The sequence below is a fragment of the Typopeltis vanoorti genome, chromosome 24, assembly GCF_054136105.1.
Source record: "Typopeltis vanoorti isolate ZY-2024b chromosome 24, IOZ_Tvanoo_1.0, whole genome shotgun sequence".
NCBI lineage: Eukaryota > Metazoa > Arthropoda > Arachnida > Uropygi > Thelyphonidae > Typopeltis > Typopeltis vanoorti.
The window spans coordinates 51,194,398-51,213,977 of record NC_143572.1 but is presented as its reverse complement, the minus strand read 5'-3'; the positions used below and the strand labels follow the sequence as shown (position 1 = coordinate 51,213,977).

The following is a 19,580-nucleotide window of genomic DNA, read 5'->3' as shown; positions in this document are numbered from 1 at the left end:
GTGAAACAATATGGAGGAATTGAATATTTTTATATAGCCATGTGATAAGCTTCTACTTTTATAGTGCTATACCACTATAAAAAAAAAGTGATAGGCTTGATTTTAATCGTCGATTAAGGGAACCGTTCCGAATTAGTCGATCTTTGGAAAAGGCATGTAGGGGTTACCTTACCAGAAAAGCATGGTTTTTTAAAGTCCACAACTCAGAAAAATAGACCATAGGACTTACACTTGATCACACAATAACATACCAATTAGAGTTTAGGAACACGATTTGGGGGGAGGTGTTAAGAACGCGAAATATTTATGGATAAATTAATTTGTAACTTTTATGATATACAATTGGAACAATCATATAATAAGTGTTTGCATATTTTCACAAAATGTCACTTTTAAATTCTCTTTGTCTGTTTGTATGCGTATTATTCCGACGCTAATAAATTATATCCAACTAGGGCAGAGTTACTATCGCTTTGTTTTTTAACGTTCCACATGGGTTAGGCCACCAGAAGAAAATCCGTTCTAGGTTCTATTCTAGTCGCTGATTAGAGGACCTTTTTTTGTGCATTTTTTTTCACTAGTTTCCGAATTCTTCGATCTTTGTCTCAGGCAAGTAAGTTTATCTCTCTCTTAAAAACTCGGGTAATTATTATTATTATTATTATTATTATTATTATTATTATTATTATTATTATTATTATTATTATTATTATTATTCGTGACACCTCCAAGGAGTCCGAATACTCATCGCGGGAGGACACCTACAACTATCTCAACCACTACACCGAACCTCTAATACGAATCATCTCCATCAACGCCATCTACCGCCCACCTCCACCACCACGTCAGTCTTCTGAAGGGCCGATTTGTCTGTATGCGGGAGAAAAAACCCTGCTAATTAACATAGCATTTCAAAACGTACCATAAAACACTATTTCGAACACCAGTATGACTTATGGTTTAAGATCACGAGATGATGGTAACTGCTGTACTCTTTTCTGATACCTTGAAAATCGTTGCTATGAGCTCAGCTATCGTTGACTGAGGGAAAGTTGGAGATGACTGCTCACCAATTTCCAAATATTTGTGCTAATTGAGCTCTGTTTATTCCCGTTGGAGAATGTGTGTGTGTGTGTGTGTGTGTGTGTGTGTGTGTGTGTGTGTGTGTGTGTGTGTGTGTGTGTGTGTGTGTGTGTGTGTGTGTGTGTGTGTGTGTGTGTGTGTGTGTGTGTGTGTGTGTGTGTGTGTGTGGTGAATTTTATTTTGAGCTGCGGGATTAATACCTCCTGAGTGAGTTCTGGGAGGAAAACATCCCATTTGCCTGTGCTGAAGGTCAATTAACTCGAGAGTCGGTCGGAGAGAAAGGCATAGAGAAAGTTCCTCTAGTGTGTGTGACAAGAATCGATCCTGTAATGTTCTATCTTCGTAAGGTCTAGCGGCAAGGAATCAAACGCAGTTTTTTTATACCGGCCATTTTAAAGATTTTTTATGATTATTATTTTGTATTACTTCGAAACATTTTGTTAATTTTTACCATTGCGAATGGCAAAATAAAACTGACATTAGTTCGAAAATTTTATGTATCGATCCTACTATGGACAAACAAATATGATTTGTAATATAAAATTCAAGCGAACTGAAACATTTTAGCTCAATGCAATTAGTTCGATGCATAAAAACCTAAGCTTCTGAAAAGCTAACTATTAAATTTTCGATTTTGCGTTTCTCGCCAGTTACCTGTCATACATTTCCTTTGCATACTGAAAACCTCTCTTTATCACTTCTATTGAATTTATTAACACTTCTTAGCTTCCAGCAATATCTAAATGGTTGCTTTTGTCGCATTGTAGTGCACGCTGGTCCAAGATGTATTCTTGTTTCTAATCCAATTTCCACTAATGCATCAAATCATAGAGACACTGCATTGTATAATGTAAATTAATTATGCATATGAAGTGCAGCTTTGGAAATGATAATCCAGTTTCTCTCATGTGATTTACGCACAGAATATGTTGATAATTTTCCGTCAGTTATCTTTCTACCTATTTCTGTCACAGTCAGCAGTTGTCTTGTTTGAGTCCAATATATTGCCAAATTTGTATCCTAAATCATTCTCTTTTCCAAGAAAATAAAGTAAAATAAATTAAAATAAATAAATAAATAAAATATTTAAATATAAAGAGCTAATAAGCTTCATTTCGGCGATATAAACATTATTTAAATTAAGGGGATATTAAATCCCACATTGTTTTAAAACCGAATAAGAAACTCAAAGATTGGAATCAGAGAGTTTCTTGCCGAATATAGTAAACTATAAAGTATCGGCGATCACACAGCGTGAGCTAATGCAAGTGACCCTAGTACGTAGTACAATACCGGACAACTCGTAGCAAAGGTGGTGAAGTTCTGATCGCTATTCTTAGGTATTTCCCATAATGTAAAAACACATTTCCTAGGAAATGTATGCTGTTATTACATTATGGTGGGAGGTCACTACCCAGACCGGTTTCAGCCTTTTTTGAGGCTTCATCAGTGAGTAGCTAGAATGGGAGTTAATGTCTTTCATCATCGGCCTTTGGAGTATAAAGATTGCTGAGGGTCAGCAGGTAGTAATAGGGGAGGTTAAAGAAAGGTAGAGTAGGATAGTAGTAGGTAAAAAGAGGCCTCAGTCAAACCGTTTAGCTGTATAACCCAGAGGTTGTGGCTAAAAGGTCTTTAATCATCTCCTTACACCTGTTCTAAAAAAAAAAACTTTGAAAATAAACTTTTCTTATATGCGCCCGTAAAATACTTTTAAATTAACAATTTAACTGACCAGGTGTCTTTGCAGGTCATCTCCTAACACTTGTTTTAGTATAAAACTTAAGCCGGTTTTTTTTTTTTTTTTTTTTTCGGAGAAAAAAAGAAAAAAGAACACACTTAACTACGGGAGTCAAAAAGAAATTACTGCGGGACTGAAAACATTTCCGTGAGTTAGCGCCTGAAAGTTATGAGCGGATTTTTTTTTTTTTTTTTTTTTTTTTAAAGAAGCAGTAAAAGAACTGGCCAACCTTACACCACGGGAAAAGCAAGATTTGGGGGAAGAATCTGGCCCGGGAGATGCCGCTCACAAGGAGCAGCACCGCCTCGGTGTAAGCCTTCGCAGCCCGGGTTCTCAGATCTGCCCCCTCTTATATGAACTGTAAGAACTCATGAAGAGAGAAAAAGAGAAGGAAAAAGAAAAACAAACCATATATTTATTTTTAAAGGAAGAGACACGGTATGATTAAGCCCTGTCTCAGGACACAGAGGATAGGAGGTTTGCACCATTTATTTACAAACCTCCCATCCCCTAGTATATGTCTCTCTTGTGCGAAAAACCTAGGTAGGTAGAAACAGATCTCGCTGAGTATTCTGGCTTGTATAGTGTTTTCATCGCTGATTTGGGACTTTTTCCGCACTTTTCAGATGTGATACTTGATCACATTGATGAGAAAGATTGTAAATTTCTGAATTTTCTTCACTGGTTGGGGAAATTGCAGGTACAAGACCTCCTCTAATGTAAGCGGCTGGATTCCCAGTACTGCACTTAATCTCTGCCAGACATGTCGGACGGGGCAGCACAAGTAAAAGAAATGTCCCACCGTTTCAGTGCTCTGGCAGACGTCGCAGAAGGGGTCACACGGTCTTGAATTGTATCGGGACATAACCAGTTTCACCGGTAGCTGACCATAGGCTATTCGCCATGCCAGATCCCGGTGAAATGGCTGTCCCCAGCTATTTCTGATATTTTGAAATAGCGTTTCCATGTTTGTTTCTATATTTGGCGTATCACATGTGGAAAGTTGAAAGAACTCCCAATATCTTGCTTGTGGCTTTAATTTTAGGATTTCCATCCCTTCGTTTTTAAATTGTTTAAGCTGTTGGCATAATGGATAATACCATTCTGGCACAACCTCTGCGCTGGGATCAACATGTCCCGTGGTCCCAAAGTAGGGGAGAAAATGCCCTAGAAAATATTTAATTAGGGATCCTGAAATATGGTTAGATTTTAAGGCCTTCCCTATGGTTTTTTTGAGAGTGTTTGCATAGAATAGGCAGTTTAATTTCGGAAGTGAGAAACCCCCTTGATTGGTTTTGAGTTTTAGATATTCTTTTTTAACCTCATGCTTTCTTCCGTTCCAAAAAAAATCTATTAGTATTTTGTAAAGTTGATCTTCTTGGTTTTTTTTTTATATTAGTTATATTTATTGTATGCATTAGCATGGGTATTATTACTGTTTTTATTATTACTGCTCTTCCGTAGAAGGAGAAATAATTGGGTTTAAAAGGTTTTTTTTTTTTTCGCACTCTTCCCGCAATTTCTTAACAGGCAGTACCGGGCTCGCCGTGAATGGGACGCCTAGTACTGTTAGGGGCTGAGTTTGCGGGACTAAACCACAAGGAAGGTTATTTCTATGGAAATTTCCAAAAATTTTAATTTTGGTCTTTGAAGTATTAACGCGAAGACCACTGGCCATGCTGAATTTTTGCAAAATGCCGAAATAGATGTAGATGGGCTCAGAATCTCTGAGCGTCGCCACTACATCATCGGCATATGCTACAATTTTGCTCTGTCTGGAGACTAGGGGTAACGGTATTCCTCTAACTGCAGGGGAGTTATCTATTCTTCTTATGAGGGGTTCTAACGCGAGTGAGAAGAGGAGCGAGCTTAGTGGGCAGCCTTGTCTTACCCCCTTTTTAATAGGAACTGGTTCCGAGAGGAACCCGTTGATAGCTATTTGGGTAGAGGGCCTTTGCGTAGATGTTTTTGATTGTTTGCCTAAGCCTCCAGCCCACATCTATTTTCTGAAGGATGTCCTGCAAGTACGTGTGTCTGACGCTGTCGAACGCCTTTTCCAGATCCGTAGAGAGAAGTGCCAAAGGGTAATTTTTATTTTTGGCCAGACGGATTGGATCTCTTAAGAAAAAGAGATTTAATTCCATCGATCTACCCGGTATTCCGTAAACCTGGGTGCTTGCTATGATTTTTTCTATACCGCATTTGATGCGGCTGCAGATAATTTTTGCAAATATTTTGTAATCCGAATTAGTTAGGGAGATCGGTCGCCAGCTATCTGCTAAGGTGCGATCTCGATCTTTCTTAGGGATAAAAATTATGTAGCTTTTAACGAATTCCTCGGGGATATTTCCCGAAATGAGGAATTCGTTAAATATTTTTACTAAAACTGGTAGTGCGACCAATTAATACCAAAGTGTATAGCGAAAAGAAACTTATATACTCTGCTATACGAGTTTCCAAACAGGTGCAACCATTAAGTTACTTAAATATAAAGAGCTAATAAGCTTCATTTCGGCGATATAAACATTATTTAAATTAAGAGGATATTAAATCCCACATTGTTTTAAAACCGAATATGAAACTCAAAGATTGGAATCAGAATGTGGGATTTAATATCCCCTTAATTTAAATAAATAAAATATGTCTGCATTATTCATATGACGATGCAGTAAAACTATTAACAAACTTAATCGACTTTTTAAAAACATAGTAACATAGTATGAGACTATATCCTAACGCCTATAGACTCGAATTTATGAAATTCTGATATGTCTATCTGACAGGGTCTTTTTTTTTGTTTGTGTGTGTGTGTGTGTGTGTGTGTGTGTGTGTGTGTGTGTGTGTGTGTGTGTGTGTGTGTGTGTGTGTGTGTGTGTGTGTGTGTGTGTGTGTGTGTGTGTGTGTGTGTGTGTGTGTGTGTGTGTGTGTGTGTGTTATAAGCAAACCAAAACAAAAGAACTTGCTTTCAGTTTTGACTGTGCTGTAAGATATTTAACGTGGTTTCTGGAAAAACTGAAATAATACTAAATTTATTAGAGTTAGCTTTCTATATAACATGATCAGCATAGATTTTAACCTTTTGTGGGTGAGATTCTTATAAAACCTTATGAAGATCTTTGGGCCATCCATTTTTCTTTATTTAGTCAATTGCGAACATATTGTCAGAAAATTACTTCTTTTAGATATGAGTCATGCATTTCAGAAGTGAGTTTCCCCAAATTCATCGTACATTTGTTCACGCACATAATTTTCCCTTCACCACCACTATAAACAGAAAATGAAACTAGCATATATCTCTGCACATCCCCAGCATTTGTTAGAAAACTATACACTGGCATTTATAAAATTCTGATAGTTCTACCTCATAAACTTGATAAAATAAAATAATGAAAGGAAATAAATAAATCCTCTAACTCTTTTTATTCCCAGAGAGAGAGAGAGAGAGAGAGAGAGAGAGAGAGAGAGAGAGAGAGAGAGAGAGAGGGGAGCTCCTTGTGTGTTAAATTTTTTTGGGGGGTTAGTGTGGGAGTTGATCTCCTAACTCAAAGTGGAGACCTTTAGCTCTCACTGTAGCTCTCACTGTTAGCAAGTCGATAGCTATCAGATATCCGAAAGTAATACAGTGAATAACTCGCTGCCATCTCTTGGTCCTCAAACCTGATAGGTATATATTATGGCGGAAATAGTGTGAAGTTTTCGGTGCATTTTTTAATTTGCATCATTAAAATCCTGGGTATGGAGAGGAAAATATCTACATGCTTGTGCCAAAGATCGCCTAACTCGGGAACCAGCTGAAAGAAAGAGAGGCCTGGAAAAAGTTTTTATAATCGGCGACTAGAATCGAACAAATAAGAGTCTTTGTTCTGGAGGTTTAGCAGCTCTTGAAGGCAGACTCCATAACCACAGGGCACAAGTACCTCTTAAATTTGATTGGAAATTTAAATATGGTGTATAGCATTTTCAGCTTTATGGATTCTTCAGAGTCCAAGTTTTGGTCTTTCAGAGTTTAGTTAAACTCCTTAGGAGGATTTAGTAAAACTGTTTTTTTTTTTCTTTTTATTTAAAAAAATATAACTGATCTTTCTTTATAAGCAATATATCTATTTAATATGGTATTTTTGTGATTTTTATATAAAGTCTACTCCCTATAGGGAATAAAAGGTCTTAGTAGATTTCAGCAGAAGTCCAATGTAATTTTTGAAAGTTGTTTGAAGAAGCATTATTCTATTATAGCTAACCATATTCTGATGAAAAATTATGCAGACAATATGGTTAACTTAATTAAAGAGGAACGTTATGGTGAATAGAAGCCCAAGAACACCAAGCAAGTACAACAAAACAAAACACAAAGAAATAAGAAAATATAGTAGATTCTCTTAACCTGAAGTTGTGGGTATTCGTAACTCTGGAATCTACTCAAACATTAACGTACTGAAATTTATAGCTTGGATTTCCATGGAAAGACAGCTGCTAATTACAAGCCAATCATTACCCTTAAACAATCTTCTGGTTCAATTTGCATATGTAAAGCCCGTCATGATTACACAACAAACAGTCCTCAAATGAGATGGGCGTGTTTGGGTATGGCAGCATCCAGGAATGAGAAGCCCCTTTATGTTGTTTTCCGGCGACAGTGACGCTGAACGTTATATTGACATTTTGCTTAGGTTGGAATAGTTGTATGGAAGCGACCAGTTCAATATCAACATAGTACTGCACCGTGCAATACTTGGTTTAAGAAATGTAGACTGGTCAGTCCAGAGTTCCTTTTCTGAACTCTACCTTTAATTTTCATCTTTCCGATAAGTTAAAACGTTAGCTATGAGCAATACCAGCAGATTCCACTTCAACACACACACACACACACACACACACACACACACACACACACACACACACACACACACACACACACGCGCGCGCGCGCGCGCGCGTGCAAAAATCGAAGCTTCAGCTACTAAGCTTACCAGTAATGTAGCTTTAAACAATGTACGTTTTTATGTGAATTAATGTTATTTTTTTCTAAACGTACATCTTCAAATAACATAATAGCATTTTGGTTACTCTTTTATATACTAGATGACTGATTTTTCTTATAATCAATTGTCTTTTAATTTCTAGGAGTAGCCACATCTATTTTAACCCTCCGTCTGGGACCAACGGAATTTGCCATGTCAAGAATTAACCACCATCCCAGTATTGCCGCCAACAACCTAGGGACATGAGGTTTAGCTGCTGTATTAACAACCATTTGTGACATCCGACAAATCTACACTCCTTTGCTGGATGGAAAGTATAGCGTGAAAATGCCTTTACCTTCATCGCATAGTCAGATTGAAAGTCAGATTGAATCATTCGTGGAGAATTTTAAGAGGAATGGTTCTGTATTCATCAACCATTTGAACATCGAATCTTACAGCTCTAGCTTAAGGGAAACTCTTAGTCATTTGACGGATGAGGGAGGCGAACATGGAACCCGATATTCCAGACAGTCACCTTATGGGTCCAGTATCTTTGAGTCTACATCTTGTGATGAATGCGATCTTAGTGACGACAATGGTAAGATGTTTGATCTTTTGAAAGTATCTTGTTGATATTTTTGAATTAAAAGATTTAAAAGTGATCTCTGACCGATTTAATGGTTGCTTTTCTAATAAAAAAAAAATTAACAGAACTATTATATTTTCATATATGCATTTCACATTATTGATAAATACATCATTCTCTTTGTCCTCCTCTGGCCACCTCTATCCATATAAACAGAAGAAGAAGACAGATATAAAGTCAGCTATATTTTTATGATGTTTGGTTATTATTGTACTTCCGCAATTGTATTTCCACTACCTCCCCTCTTTTTTTGAGTAAAGACGCCTTCCATAATGGCACAGCGGTTGACATCCTTCCACCTCTTTTGTACATAAAGACCGGTTATCAATCATTTCAGGACAGCGTTTGTAGTGTTTGTTTTCTTACCGATGTTCACAGTCATAATTTAGGACAAACTTTTCACCTTTAATATTTACTCTGTTGGACGTCTTCCAGGATGGAGATGCCACGCGTACGTGTATTATAACCAACATAAATCCGTTCACTTTCGCTTAGTAATGCTCTCAAATGTCGGACTTTTTATTGGTCCTGTAAATACTTAACAGTAACCATGATAAATAAGTCTCACGTCTTTCGCAATGTTAGGCCTTTTCCCGTTAGAAGACAACATTTCAAACAGGTCATGTCTTAACTAACGACACTTGGGGTTTCATCTTACATTCAATTTTAATTTCTTATCAGCGGAGAAGTCCATCATAGGTTTTAATCCGTATTACTTGTCTCTCTCTGTTAGAAATAAGAGAACGGTCTGGGAAAGCATATCTTTTATGTTTGCTCTTTTTCAGAGAAATTATGCATCAAATGGAATGCGAAAGAAATGGAAATTATTCTTAAAAATCACTTTCACTTCGATTCATGATCATTACGTGTTTAATTTTTTTTTTTAGCATTTCGAAAGTATACGATTTCTCGGTTTCTTTATTTATTAAGATTCTGCAGGTAAATTAAATAATGCGTGCTTCATTACTCTGCAAAAAAAAAGTTAATTTTGTTTATTAATATTTAATATTAAATATCCCTCTAGCTTTCGTTTTTCTTCGCTAGAGGATGCAAAAGTCGCTCTTTCCACTAAATCACATTTCCAAAGCGAGTGGGTAATTGGAGTTGAAATCGACATGTATGTTTATATAAAGCACTTTATAAAAAGGCGTATGAGTAAATATATTGTGTAGTAAATTAATACTATTACATTTGGAACTGCTCGTTGCAATAATATTAATTTTATGATAAAATTATTTGTTACCTGCAGAATAAGCAGTGAAATTTTTGGATAGGTCTAAATTTAGATAATTTCAAAACTAAATGTTAAAGTTTGCTTTTCTTTGTTTCCAGTAAATCGTATATATATATCCGATTGGCTTACATGTGAAAATCGTGCAGTAGAAATGTGTACTCGCTTCGAATGAATTCATATTCAAATTACGGATTCATATATGTTTTCGAATATTCTTATTATGTACGACTGAAGCCTTCGACGATATTCATGTTGTCTCTCGTCGTTCATCTTTCTTTTCCTGCTGATGTTTTTATGATTTTTTTATTCATCTCGTTCACTCCATTTCGGTTTCTTCATTCATCACAAAAAAAAAAGAAAAAAAACAGAAGAATAACGTCAGCTCCTTTCTATTCCGAGAACTTCCTTAGCATTTGATCGATAATCCGAAGTGTGCTGCTGCTGCTGTGTTATTGGAGGTCTTGCGGCCTAGATCCTGAGCAGACGTGTTCCCTCTACCCATTACAAGCAAATCGGCACAACCGACAGACAGCACACGTGTCTGACTGAAGACACGTTTTGGCTTTCCATTTCTCACCTTATATTTCTTAGTTTATTAAGCTTTTCATTTTACCTTTCATCACTTTTATTTTTAAATCGAACATCCCTTTATTTCTTTTTTACTTATTTTGGGGACAGTTTCGCACATTATAAAGTGGCGTTAATAATTTTAATCAGTTCCTTAATCGTATAGTTGATTTTATTTTGGAATAAGTCCAAAATATGCTTACGAGAAGTGGGTGGGTGGAAATCTAATCTTGGGGCTTGGAGTCAACGGGATTACAGTTATAAATTATGCTTTTCTTGAGGAATGACAGAGAAAAAAAAGGCAATAGAGAAGTTCACTGAACTCGGCGGTCAAGAAGTAAGAGAGATAGAACAAGAGAGAGAGTTGAATATATTTAGGACTAAATCTAACCAACATTCACTAAGGATTATTTTTATTTTTTTGTAAATTTTCTAAATTCTAAAGGGGAAATATTGAAATTGGATTTTAAAAATGTTTAAAGGATAAATTAATAAATTTCAATTTAACTTTTGTATTTACAGTGCATGTTTTAGCATATGATGTGATTTTGGATGATCTGGTCGCATTTCATTACTTGTTATTTAGGTCACGTGATTTTGTTGTGAAATAAAAAAATTCTCCGTGCAACATTTTATTTTAAAAAATACACATACAACAAAAACAAATATTACCGATGTTTTTGTATTCAAAAACACTCTGTAATATTCTCAGAGATTTGCAATTTCTCTGAGATCATAGTATGAAGTTCATACTTCGAACTTTTTGATGTACGTTGTTATCTCGCATCACATTTGCAATACCAAAGAATCAGTGTGTGGTAAAAACGCTTACTTTTTGTGTAAGGATTGTACACAATTGAAGCGTATGGATCGGTTACCATGCCCAAATGTCTAATAGTATTTAGTGATATTGCAATGAACTATGTGAGAATATATGAGTAGTTCCGCAGTTTTTATCCATGACGAGTGCTTCTGAATACACTACCGCAGTTTTAGCATCTCTCTCTCTCTCTCTCTCGGATGTCCTTGATCTGCTAGAAATGGTGCGTCAGCAATTAAAACATGTAAATATGCAAGCTAGGAGAAAATTTGCCAATAAGTGAAATGTCTAAAGAGGTAAAAATCTTACCAGCCTTTATTACCTGAATCTAGATCTTTTCATTCAACTTGCTAAGTCATTTGGGAATAAGTCAAAGAAAACTCTTTTGGAGGAAGAGCGGTGGCTGATCAAGAGGCAGGACGGCAATAAGCGTTCTACCTATATGGATATCCAAAAATATAATAATAAATTTAAAACCATAAGCTATACAAAGAAACATAATGGGGCCCACAGATGAGAGACCCTTCGACACTTCTGCGCATGTCAAAAGAAGGCGAATCCATTCCGATATTAGGGTAATCAATGCGTTTCGTGGGATGAGTGTTTATTATTATACGTCGGAAAATTAACTTTTCTTTTATGAACATTGTAATTTTTAAAGTGGTAACTATTTTGTTTGTACAACAGTTAGAAAATTTATGTATAAAGCACGTGATTTCGCGTGACCAATTCGTACATCCTTTATTTTTTTTCTCCCCTTCAGCATGAATTGACTATTCTTGGCACATTGCCAAGCTCGGTTCTATGAAGTGTGGACGTATAATAATTTTCATTAAAGAAAGAGGTGATCTACAGAGGTTATGATTATGTAGTTATAAAACATGTATATAATATTTTACACATAAGATCAGAGACATTATCTTTAAACACTTATTTGAATTTCTTATGTCTATAGAATAAATGTTCTTTGATTAAATATTTTTATTTTCTTGAAGTGATTTCATCTTGTCGATAATAGTTTACTATTAAAGATTTTTGGTGCTCAAAAAAAGAAACAGTTTACCAAAGAAAGTTTAGAAAGTTGTTACTAAAGAGAACCTCTTGTTTGATATTCGCAATAAATTTTAGGAAGATGACTTTTATCGTCGGTATGAGAAAATCACTAGCCTGCTTTTTGGAATTCTGAAGTGTTTTGAAAAAAGAATTTTTTAAAAAAAATTCATGGTTTGTCTCTGTACCCTCGGTTTTCATCTTTTTGGGTGTAGGATGGATATTAAAAAAATCATTATCGTCTATTAGTAACATATATAAACATAAATATCTAATCTAAGAGGTAATATGTTTAATATAGTATATTCATTTCATACGGTGATACTTCTATTTTTTATGACTCACATACACGAAAAATTATAAATATTAGTCCAGTGGGTAGACTGGGGAATTTATTATTATATCATTTATTTTTACATAATCCGAAAATTCTATTCAAGAGATCAAAACGTAATGCTTTTTTCACAAAGCCATTTCAGACCTCCAATAAGCACGATAGTGGTCTCACACAGGGGGAATGACTCACACCAAACGCCTATTAAAAACATCCATCCTCATGGCGAGATTTGAACCCGCAGTGTGTTGGCTGGAATGCGGGTATGTTGGCCACTGGGGCAACTAGTCTGACAAATGAATTTATAATTTACAGTTAACATTTAAATTATTTATTTTATTTTGTATAGAAACTAGAATTAAGTGTAGAATGGGAGGCAAATTTCTTTGCCTTGTGAAAGAACACCATCCTGGTTATTTGACGCTTGAAGTGGCTTGGGGAAAAAAAGTACCATATTTGGCATCAGGAACCAGATTATTTGTACCCCTGGTACTAAATGCATGAAAAGTTTAACACATGAAATTAGGGTTTTTCCCAGGCAACTCAAATAAGACTCTAGAAACTTAAATGCAGACGATAGTATACAGTGTTAAGGAACAGGAGATGGCTGCAACTGTCTGTACTTTCCTCTTCGGATGCCTATTAAAATCATTGATAGCCTTGGTTCAGCTATCTATTATGACTATGGGTGGAGATTGGCTGCACTTCGGTCTTCAAAATTTATGCCCAGTCTGCCTCGCCTACTTTCTTTAAGTGATAAAAGGCCGTCAACAGATTTTATTTATTTTCTTCTACAATTCCAGTCATGTACAGTATCTGGATGGAAAAGCTCATTTTGTTTGAGTATTGCAAGTTAAAAATTATTTTGTTTTTGTGACCGTTATCTCTCAATTTCCAGTGGAACCATTTTGTTTACTTTTAGAGTAACCAATTTTGTCAGTATGTCAGTATAAATAAGCAGAATATTGCCGGCCTGGCTGGCCGAATGGTTAGCATGCCAGTCAACTAAGAAGCGGTGGATTCAAGTTCCGCACTTAGGAATGATATTTCGTAAATGTCTTTACGTGAGCGATGAACTCAATTGCCCTCTGTGAGACAACCTGCTTGCTGGAACCCGAAGTGGCTTGAAAAAGTTCCATTCTCGACTCTGGATTAGGGTTTCCGGATTGTCTAAACTTCAGGGATTTCGTAGTGGGATTCACATAAAATAATTGGGGGAGAGAAGTGGAGAATGTGTCTAGTGTGATCGTCATCCTGCAGTATACTGAATGATGGTCACGGCGATCAAAAGACAAAATTAATTGCATAAATTTGAACAGTGCAGATACTTGTGTTAGTAATAGTAGGCGAAGGTTAGCATTTGCTTGAACTTTCTAAACTTAAATCTCTTCTCCACTTTTAAATCTTCAATCCCTTTCGAAATGTGCATTCAAAACGGCATGCAGTCTCACAGTTATGACACCTTTCACTCCAGTGTACTCTGTTAATTGCAGGTCCCACGAGGGAGCTATCCTTGTGTTTACCGCAACTCTTATGGCATGAAGCAGCAGGTGGAGATGACGAACGGTCGATAACACGACTTCTACCCGCTGTACAACGCGGCGGGTAGAAGTCGAACCTTCCTGTTTCTTGGTTGATCGGTAGGAGGGGAAACGGGTGTTGGCAGCCAATTTCTCCGTGCAACAGTAGTTGAATAGATGTAAACCTACAGCTCAGCGCTATCATTAATCTTACTTATTAACTCTCTCTCTCTCTCTCAGCTTTCCCTTAAAATTGATCGTATGAACAATGAAGGAGTCAAAAACATTCTAATAACGCATATCTTTTTTTTTTTATCCTTATACGAAATATGTCATTAACAGGACTTATTTTTCGCAAGACTACAAATAAGCATCGAAAAATGAAAAGATATATGAGAATTTTGCCATGGTTGGTATTTTCATGTATGTTTGGTTTTTCTAATTGATCTGCTTTGTTGTCACTGCTGTTTTAAATGGATATTTGCAATAATTCGAAAGAAATATTAACGTTACTTATGAAAATAATTTTCGATTCATTTCTTTTGTTTCAAAACCGAACATCGAGACTGTGAGAACGAGTTAACTTTAGCATTAAAAATATATAATTAAAAAATAACTTTCTCCTTATCTGTATGCACTCATGAGCCAAAACATTATGACCACCCAGCCCATTTCCGGCCGGGAATAGGTCAGTGGTGGCAATATCCTGGTATAGGGATTGTTTTCATGGACATCATTGGGTCCTCTCATCCCCATTGAACACACTTCGACCTCTAATTCTTACGTGGTGATTGTTTCGGACCAGGTATTGTCCTACATAGTAACAATGTAGCCCCATGAATCTCTTCATGAACTCTTTCCAGTAAGTCAACATCCTATGTCGCAAAGCTCGCATTGTACAAGCAAGGTTCGAAGAGCATATTCATGCATTCCATATGCTCCCATGACCGTATAATTCTTCTGATATGAATCACATCGAACATTTATGTGATCATATAAAACACAGCATTCTTCGGTCGACTCCAGTGCTTCGCTCAGTCGGGAACATTCACTTCAGTAGACAGAATAATGTTCACTTCGGGAACATTATTCTGTCTACTTGGAAAATACCTCAGGACACCTTCCGTGGTCTAGTGGATTCAATACCAAGACAGATGCAAGCAGTTATGTCGGTCAGAAGAGGCCCAACACGCTACTAGATAGATAGATGGTCAAAATTCTTCAGCTCATGAGTGTATACAGAAGTGGTCAGAGACACTTATCAGAGATTTATTACAACAGAAACACGTGTATCTATCCTTTAAAATATAACGACCCCTCTTCTACAAGACATGAAGTTGGAACGCATCAGAGATCTCGCAGCGATTACGAGACTGGAAGAAAGATATTGGAATCTATGGAAGTTATGCTCCACCCTAGCCATCTGAGTGCATATCTTTGTTACATCGCACTATAATTCTACTACAGCATGCGCGCCCCCCCCCCACCACCACACATATATGCACGCACATACTTGAGAATAATAATGCCACCTAATTCTATATTTAGTATTGAATAAGTATAATTCTTGCTTGTAATGATAATCACTACATATGTAGTGTTTATATCTGAATATAACTGAATCTTATTTTTTCTCTGCGTTACTTGCATCTAACGACGGGATTTCATTCTTCTATCCTTTGATAGAAGAACGAAACTAATGCTTATTAAAGTAACATTAATCGTAAGCTGTTAGCTATTAAAAGATCTGGTTTCTTTCGTTGTTCTGTTTGTAATTTCCTGACTCTAATGCATTAACACTAACACTAGACCTACATGGACATCTCATGACGGCAAAAGACATTCGTGTAGACAAGGTATCTTATGAGTTTCATATACAATAGTACAACCTATTTTTTTATTTTTAAATTATTTTTAAGCATATGATTTTGGCTTCCTTAAAAATGATACAGTACTTGGTTTTCATTGTCCAGTCAGAGCACCAGTAGAGACCAAATATAGTACTCTTTTCAAGCTTCCTTGGCGGGTTGTAAGAGACTATGGTGTCTAGAACATAGTTGCTGAATTTTCTAATCCTTATTCTGTAGGCAGTCTACGTACTAAGGGCAATAGTCCAAATTTTATGCTCTTGATACCAATATACTACTTTTATATTATTGTAAGCAACAACAGGGACATAACGGCGTTTTTTTTTTTTTTTAGACCTACAGCCGAAGCAACAAAGACGTGGACAGTTCCTGTCATTTGTCTTTGTCTTTTTACCAAAGATATTCGGGATGTCATACATTCTTCCTTTGTTGTTTCTGACACGCTGGTAATACTTTAAGTAATAAGTAGCTAAGGACAGACAGAGAAGGCTTCATTGATCCGATGTTTCATCAAAATGGCCCTATTTTATTTATTTCCCAGCAGTTCTACTTAAAAGTGAGTTGACGTTCAGCACATTGCCTACCAGCAATCATTCACCTTGACAGTTCATTCCTGCCTGTACCAAAAATTATACTAACGGTTGTAAAACGCTTTGACTTTTTTTTTTTGTCTTGTATTATATGAAATATAATCTATAGTAATTTAATCATTAGTATTTTTATCAAGATTATCTGGAAATCCTTCTCAATCCACTTTCAAGTCTTCGAGAAGCAGGATTGGGTTTTTACACAGGGCGATGAAATCAATTTACTATTTAAAGACATTTATAAGACGCTCATGTCTACGGTTGAATTCGAACTCACGGCATGCCGGTTGAAGAGTGTGTGTGTGTGTGTATACGCTATCAATTCTACTTAACCAGGCTGATATGGTATCATTTATCTGTTTATTTATTTTTGTCACGTGAGTAAAGGCTTAGCAATACTAATCGTTATTGTTTAGTGTCAAATATTGCATTATCAGCTAACGTACAGATTTCAGAGAGACTTTAAGTTATTGCAATATATATATATATATATATATATATATATATATATATTGCAATAACTTAATATATATATATATATATATATACCAGACTGTCGTAGTCAGTTGTTGGCCATGTGCAAGAATTTTATAATTATGACTATTTTATTACAACGGTAATCAATCCGTATTGTGCGATGAGTGTTTATTATTACACGTCTGAAAAATAATTTCTATTTTATGATCATTGTAGTTTTTAAAGTGGTAACTATTTTGCTTGTACAACAGTTTGGGAAATTTTACGTATAAAGCACGTGATTTCGCGTGTTGGTGACCAATTCGTACATCGCCATATTTCTTTCTCCCCTTCAACCTGAATTGACTCTTCTTGGCAGTCTGCCAACGACAGCTCTCGCTTATGTGGTTGAACTATAGCAGAGATCGTGATCTTCACATTTCCCAAAAGAAACACACACACACACACACACACACACACACACACACACACACACACACACACACACACACACACAAAGGACTGGCTTTGCTCACCAACGCCTAAATCCTCAGATGATATATATATATATATATATACATTTTTTTTTTTAAGATAGGGTTAGTGTGTAATCCATCGTCACATAGAGAAGTTCATTAGCATTTTCCACAGTAAAATTTTGGACATTTTCTTATTAGAAATCTGAGCATTGAAACTGGGCACGGCCTCTACTTTACTTTATAAAAATTAATATCATTTTACCCTTTGCTTTCATGTGATTTTTATTAGTGTGTACATAATAAGGTCGTATAATAGAATAATAAATAGAATTATAGACTCCATTCATAAATGGAGAAAAAAATAACTGACATCATTTATGACTCATCTGAATGATCTGTTTAGCTATCTTATGTAACTTCAATAGCGACCCAAATTGTTTTGCCCAGGATGTCACATTTGAGAATTTCTCTGTCTCCTTCCTTTGAAAAGCTACGTGCATAGACATAAACATAGGTTCCAATTCCTACACGTGTTCCAGTAGTTACACTTCCGAGGTCAATATGCCAAGCTTTTTATATTTATTTATTTATTTTGATTTTTTTTTTTTTTTTCCTCTTCAGTGGTTTGCCAACTGTTACAGACCCACTCTATTTCTGGTCGAGGTCAATGTGCGAATACCACGCGAAATCGAGCATTAGAACGAAGGGGTTTTTCTTTAAATATCACAAGGACATTCATTCATCCGTAATCCAACCTGAGATGAACCATCCTGCCCGTCCTAGTGGGTAAAAAAAAAAAAAAGTTTGTCGGAATCTCGTTTAATTTGTGCTAATTCATTAAAAGTCATTGTTAAATATCGCGTTTTTCGAGATTTTTTAATCTTATCTCCTTTTTATGTTTTAAAGGTGACTCAATTGTTTTAAAATCAGGGGAAAAAAATCTTTTTGTAAAGAAATTTAGATTTAATGTGTCATTTATTTAGCAAATGATGACACAACAGCCGTAAGGCCCATAGGGGCAGATATATTACTCTCCTATTTAACCAATACATTGGCTAATAAGATGTTATTGTGTGTAATGTAATTTTGTCTGTAAATTGCGTGACAACCCAGTCAGTATTCTCTGACTGGGTTGTCTGTTTTGAAGGATGAAAAACCCAAGTTACAGAAAGCTGAATCCTTCACCACCGTATCAGAACGAATAATTCACCTTAACAAAGATGAAAAACACTTAAAGATTCTTCGCTTCCAAGACTAGATTCGAACCCAGGTCTTTGTAACCAAAGGGCAAATCGTTAATGACTGAGTTACGAAGGCTCCATATTTGAGTGACTTAATATCAGACCGGCCATCTGAACAATCCGTCACTTTCGTATATTCACATACAGGTCACTGAATTAGAAATCTTTATATAGATTTACGTAAACGTCACGTATGCAAAGTATATGTAAATTACTTGCAAAAAAGCACGTAATGGCCACGTGTTCTCGACAACTATTTAAGAATGCTGTCAGTTGATCACAATGGGAAAAACAAAGGATCTTTTGGAGTTCGATAAAGGGTTTTTTGTGGGCGCCCGTCTGGCTGGATCCACGATTTTGAAAACAGCAGAGCTGACTGGTTTCTCAAAAAGGTGAAATATCCCGGGTGTTTAATCAGTGGAAAAATAAAACACACATGTCTGGGATGCGTAACTGTGGTCCTAAGACAGGAACGAGAGGTCTGTCAAGAATGAGATCGTCGTCGTCTGAGAAGGCTTGTATGGACAAATAGAACTTTTTGGGCCTTTTTAAGGATTATTAATTTGCCATACAAGTTTTTTTTTCCTCTTTTTTTTTTTTTTTTTTTTTTAGGTAAAGGATGACATTAGCACTTGGAAGATGATTTAATCAATCAGCAATCGATCGAAGCATTCAATGAAGGCTGTTCCCAAATCATATCTCACCGAGCGATGCGCAGGGAATTGAAGAGCAGTAGCAGGTCTACACGGAAACTACTGATTTCTGCAAAGTTTCTAATTCAGTGGCCGGTATATGTAGTTCGTTTTAATAATAAAAATCTTCTTCTCCCTTCTACGTGTTAGGCCTACTGGCCTGTTACAGAGAGTTATCCTAAGCCCTTCTAAGTCATACCCGTCCCGAGGATAAGGTGACTAACTCTATGCCTCCTGGTATATTCTATGGATTTAGCTTAAGGGTGTTCAAGGGACCGGTTTGCCTGCTGGCGGGAGGAAAAAC

At 36.2% G+C, this 19,580-nt stretch overlaps 1 protein-coding gene across 1 annotated transcript in view; it reads left to right on the top strand.

The window, feature by feature from the left end:
* Window positions 1-19,580, top strand: part of LOC150093190 (guanine nucleotide exchange factor DBS-like) — a 450,940-nt gene that overhangs the window by 30,268 nt on the left and 401,092 nt on the right. Inside the window, exon 2 of the mRNA XM_090413275.1 lies at window positions 7,943-8,380. Coding sequence (XP_090269401.1) covers window positions 8,128-8,380 — 253 coding nt within the window. The 5' untranslated portion in view covers window positions 7,943-8,127. The remainder of the gene's footprint in view (window positions 1-7,942; window positions 8,381-19,580) is intronic.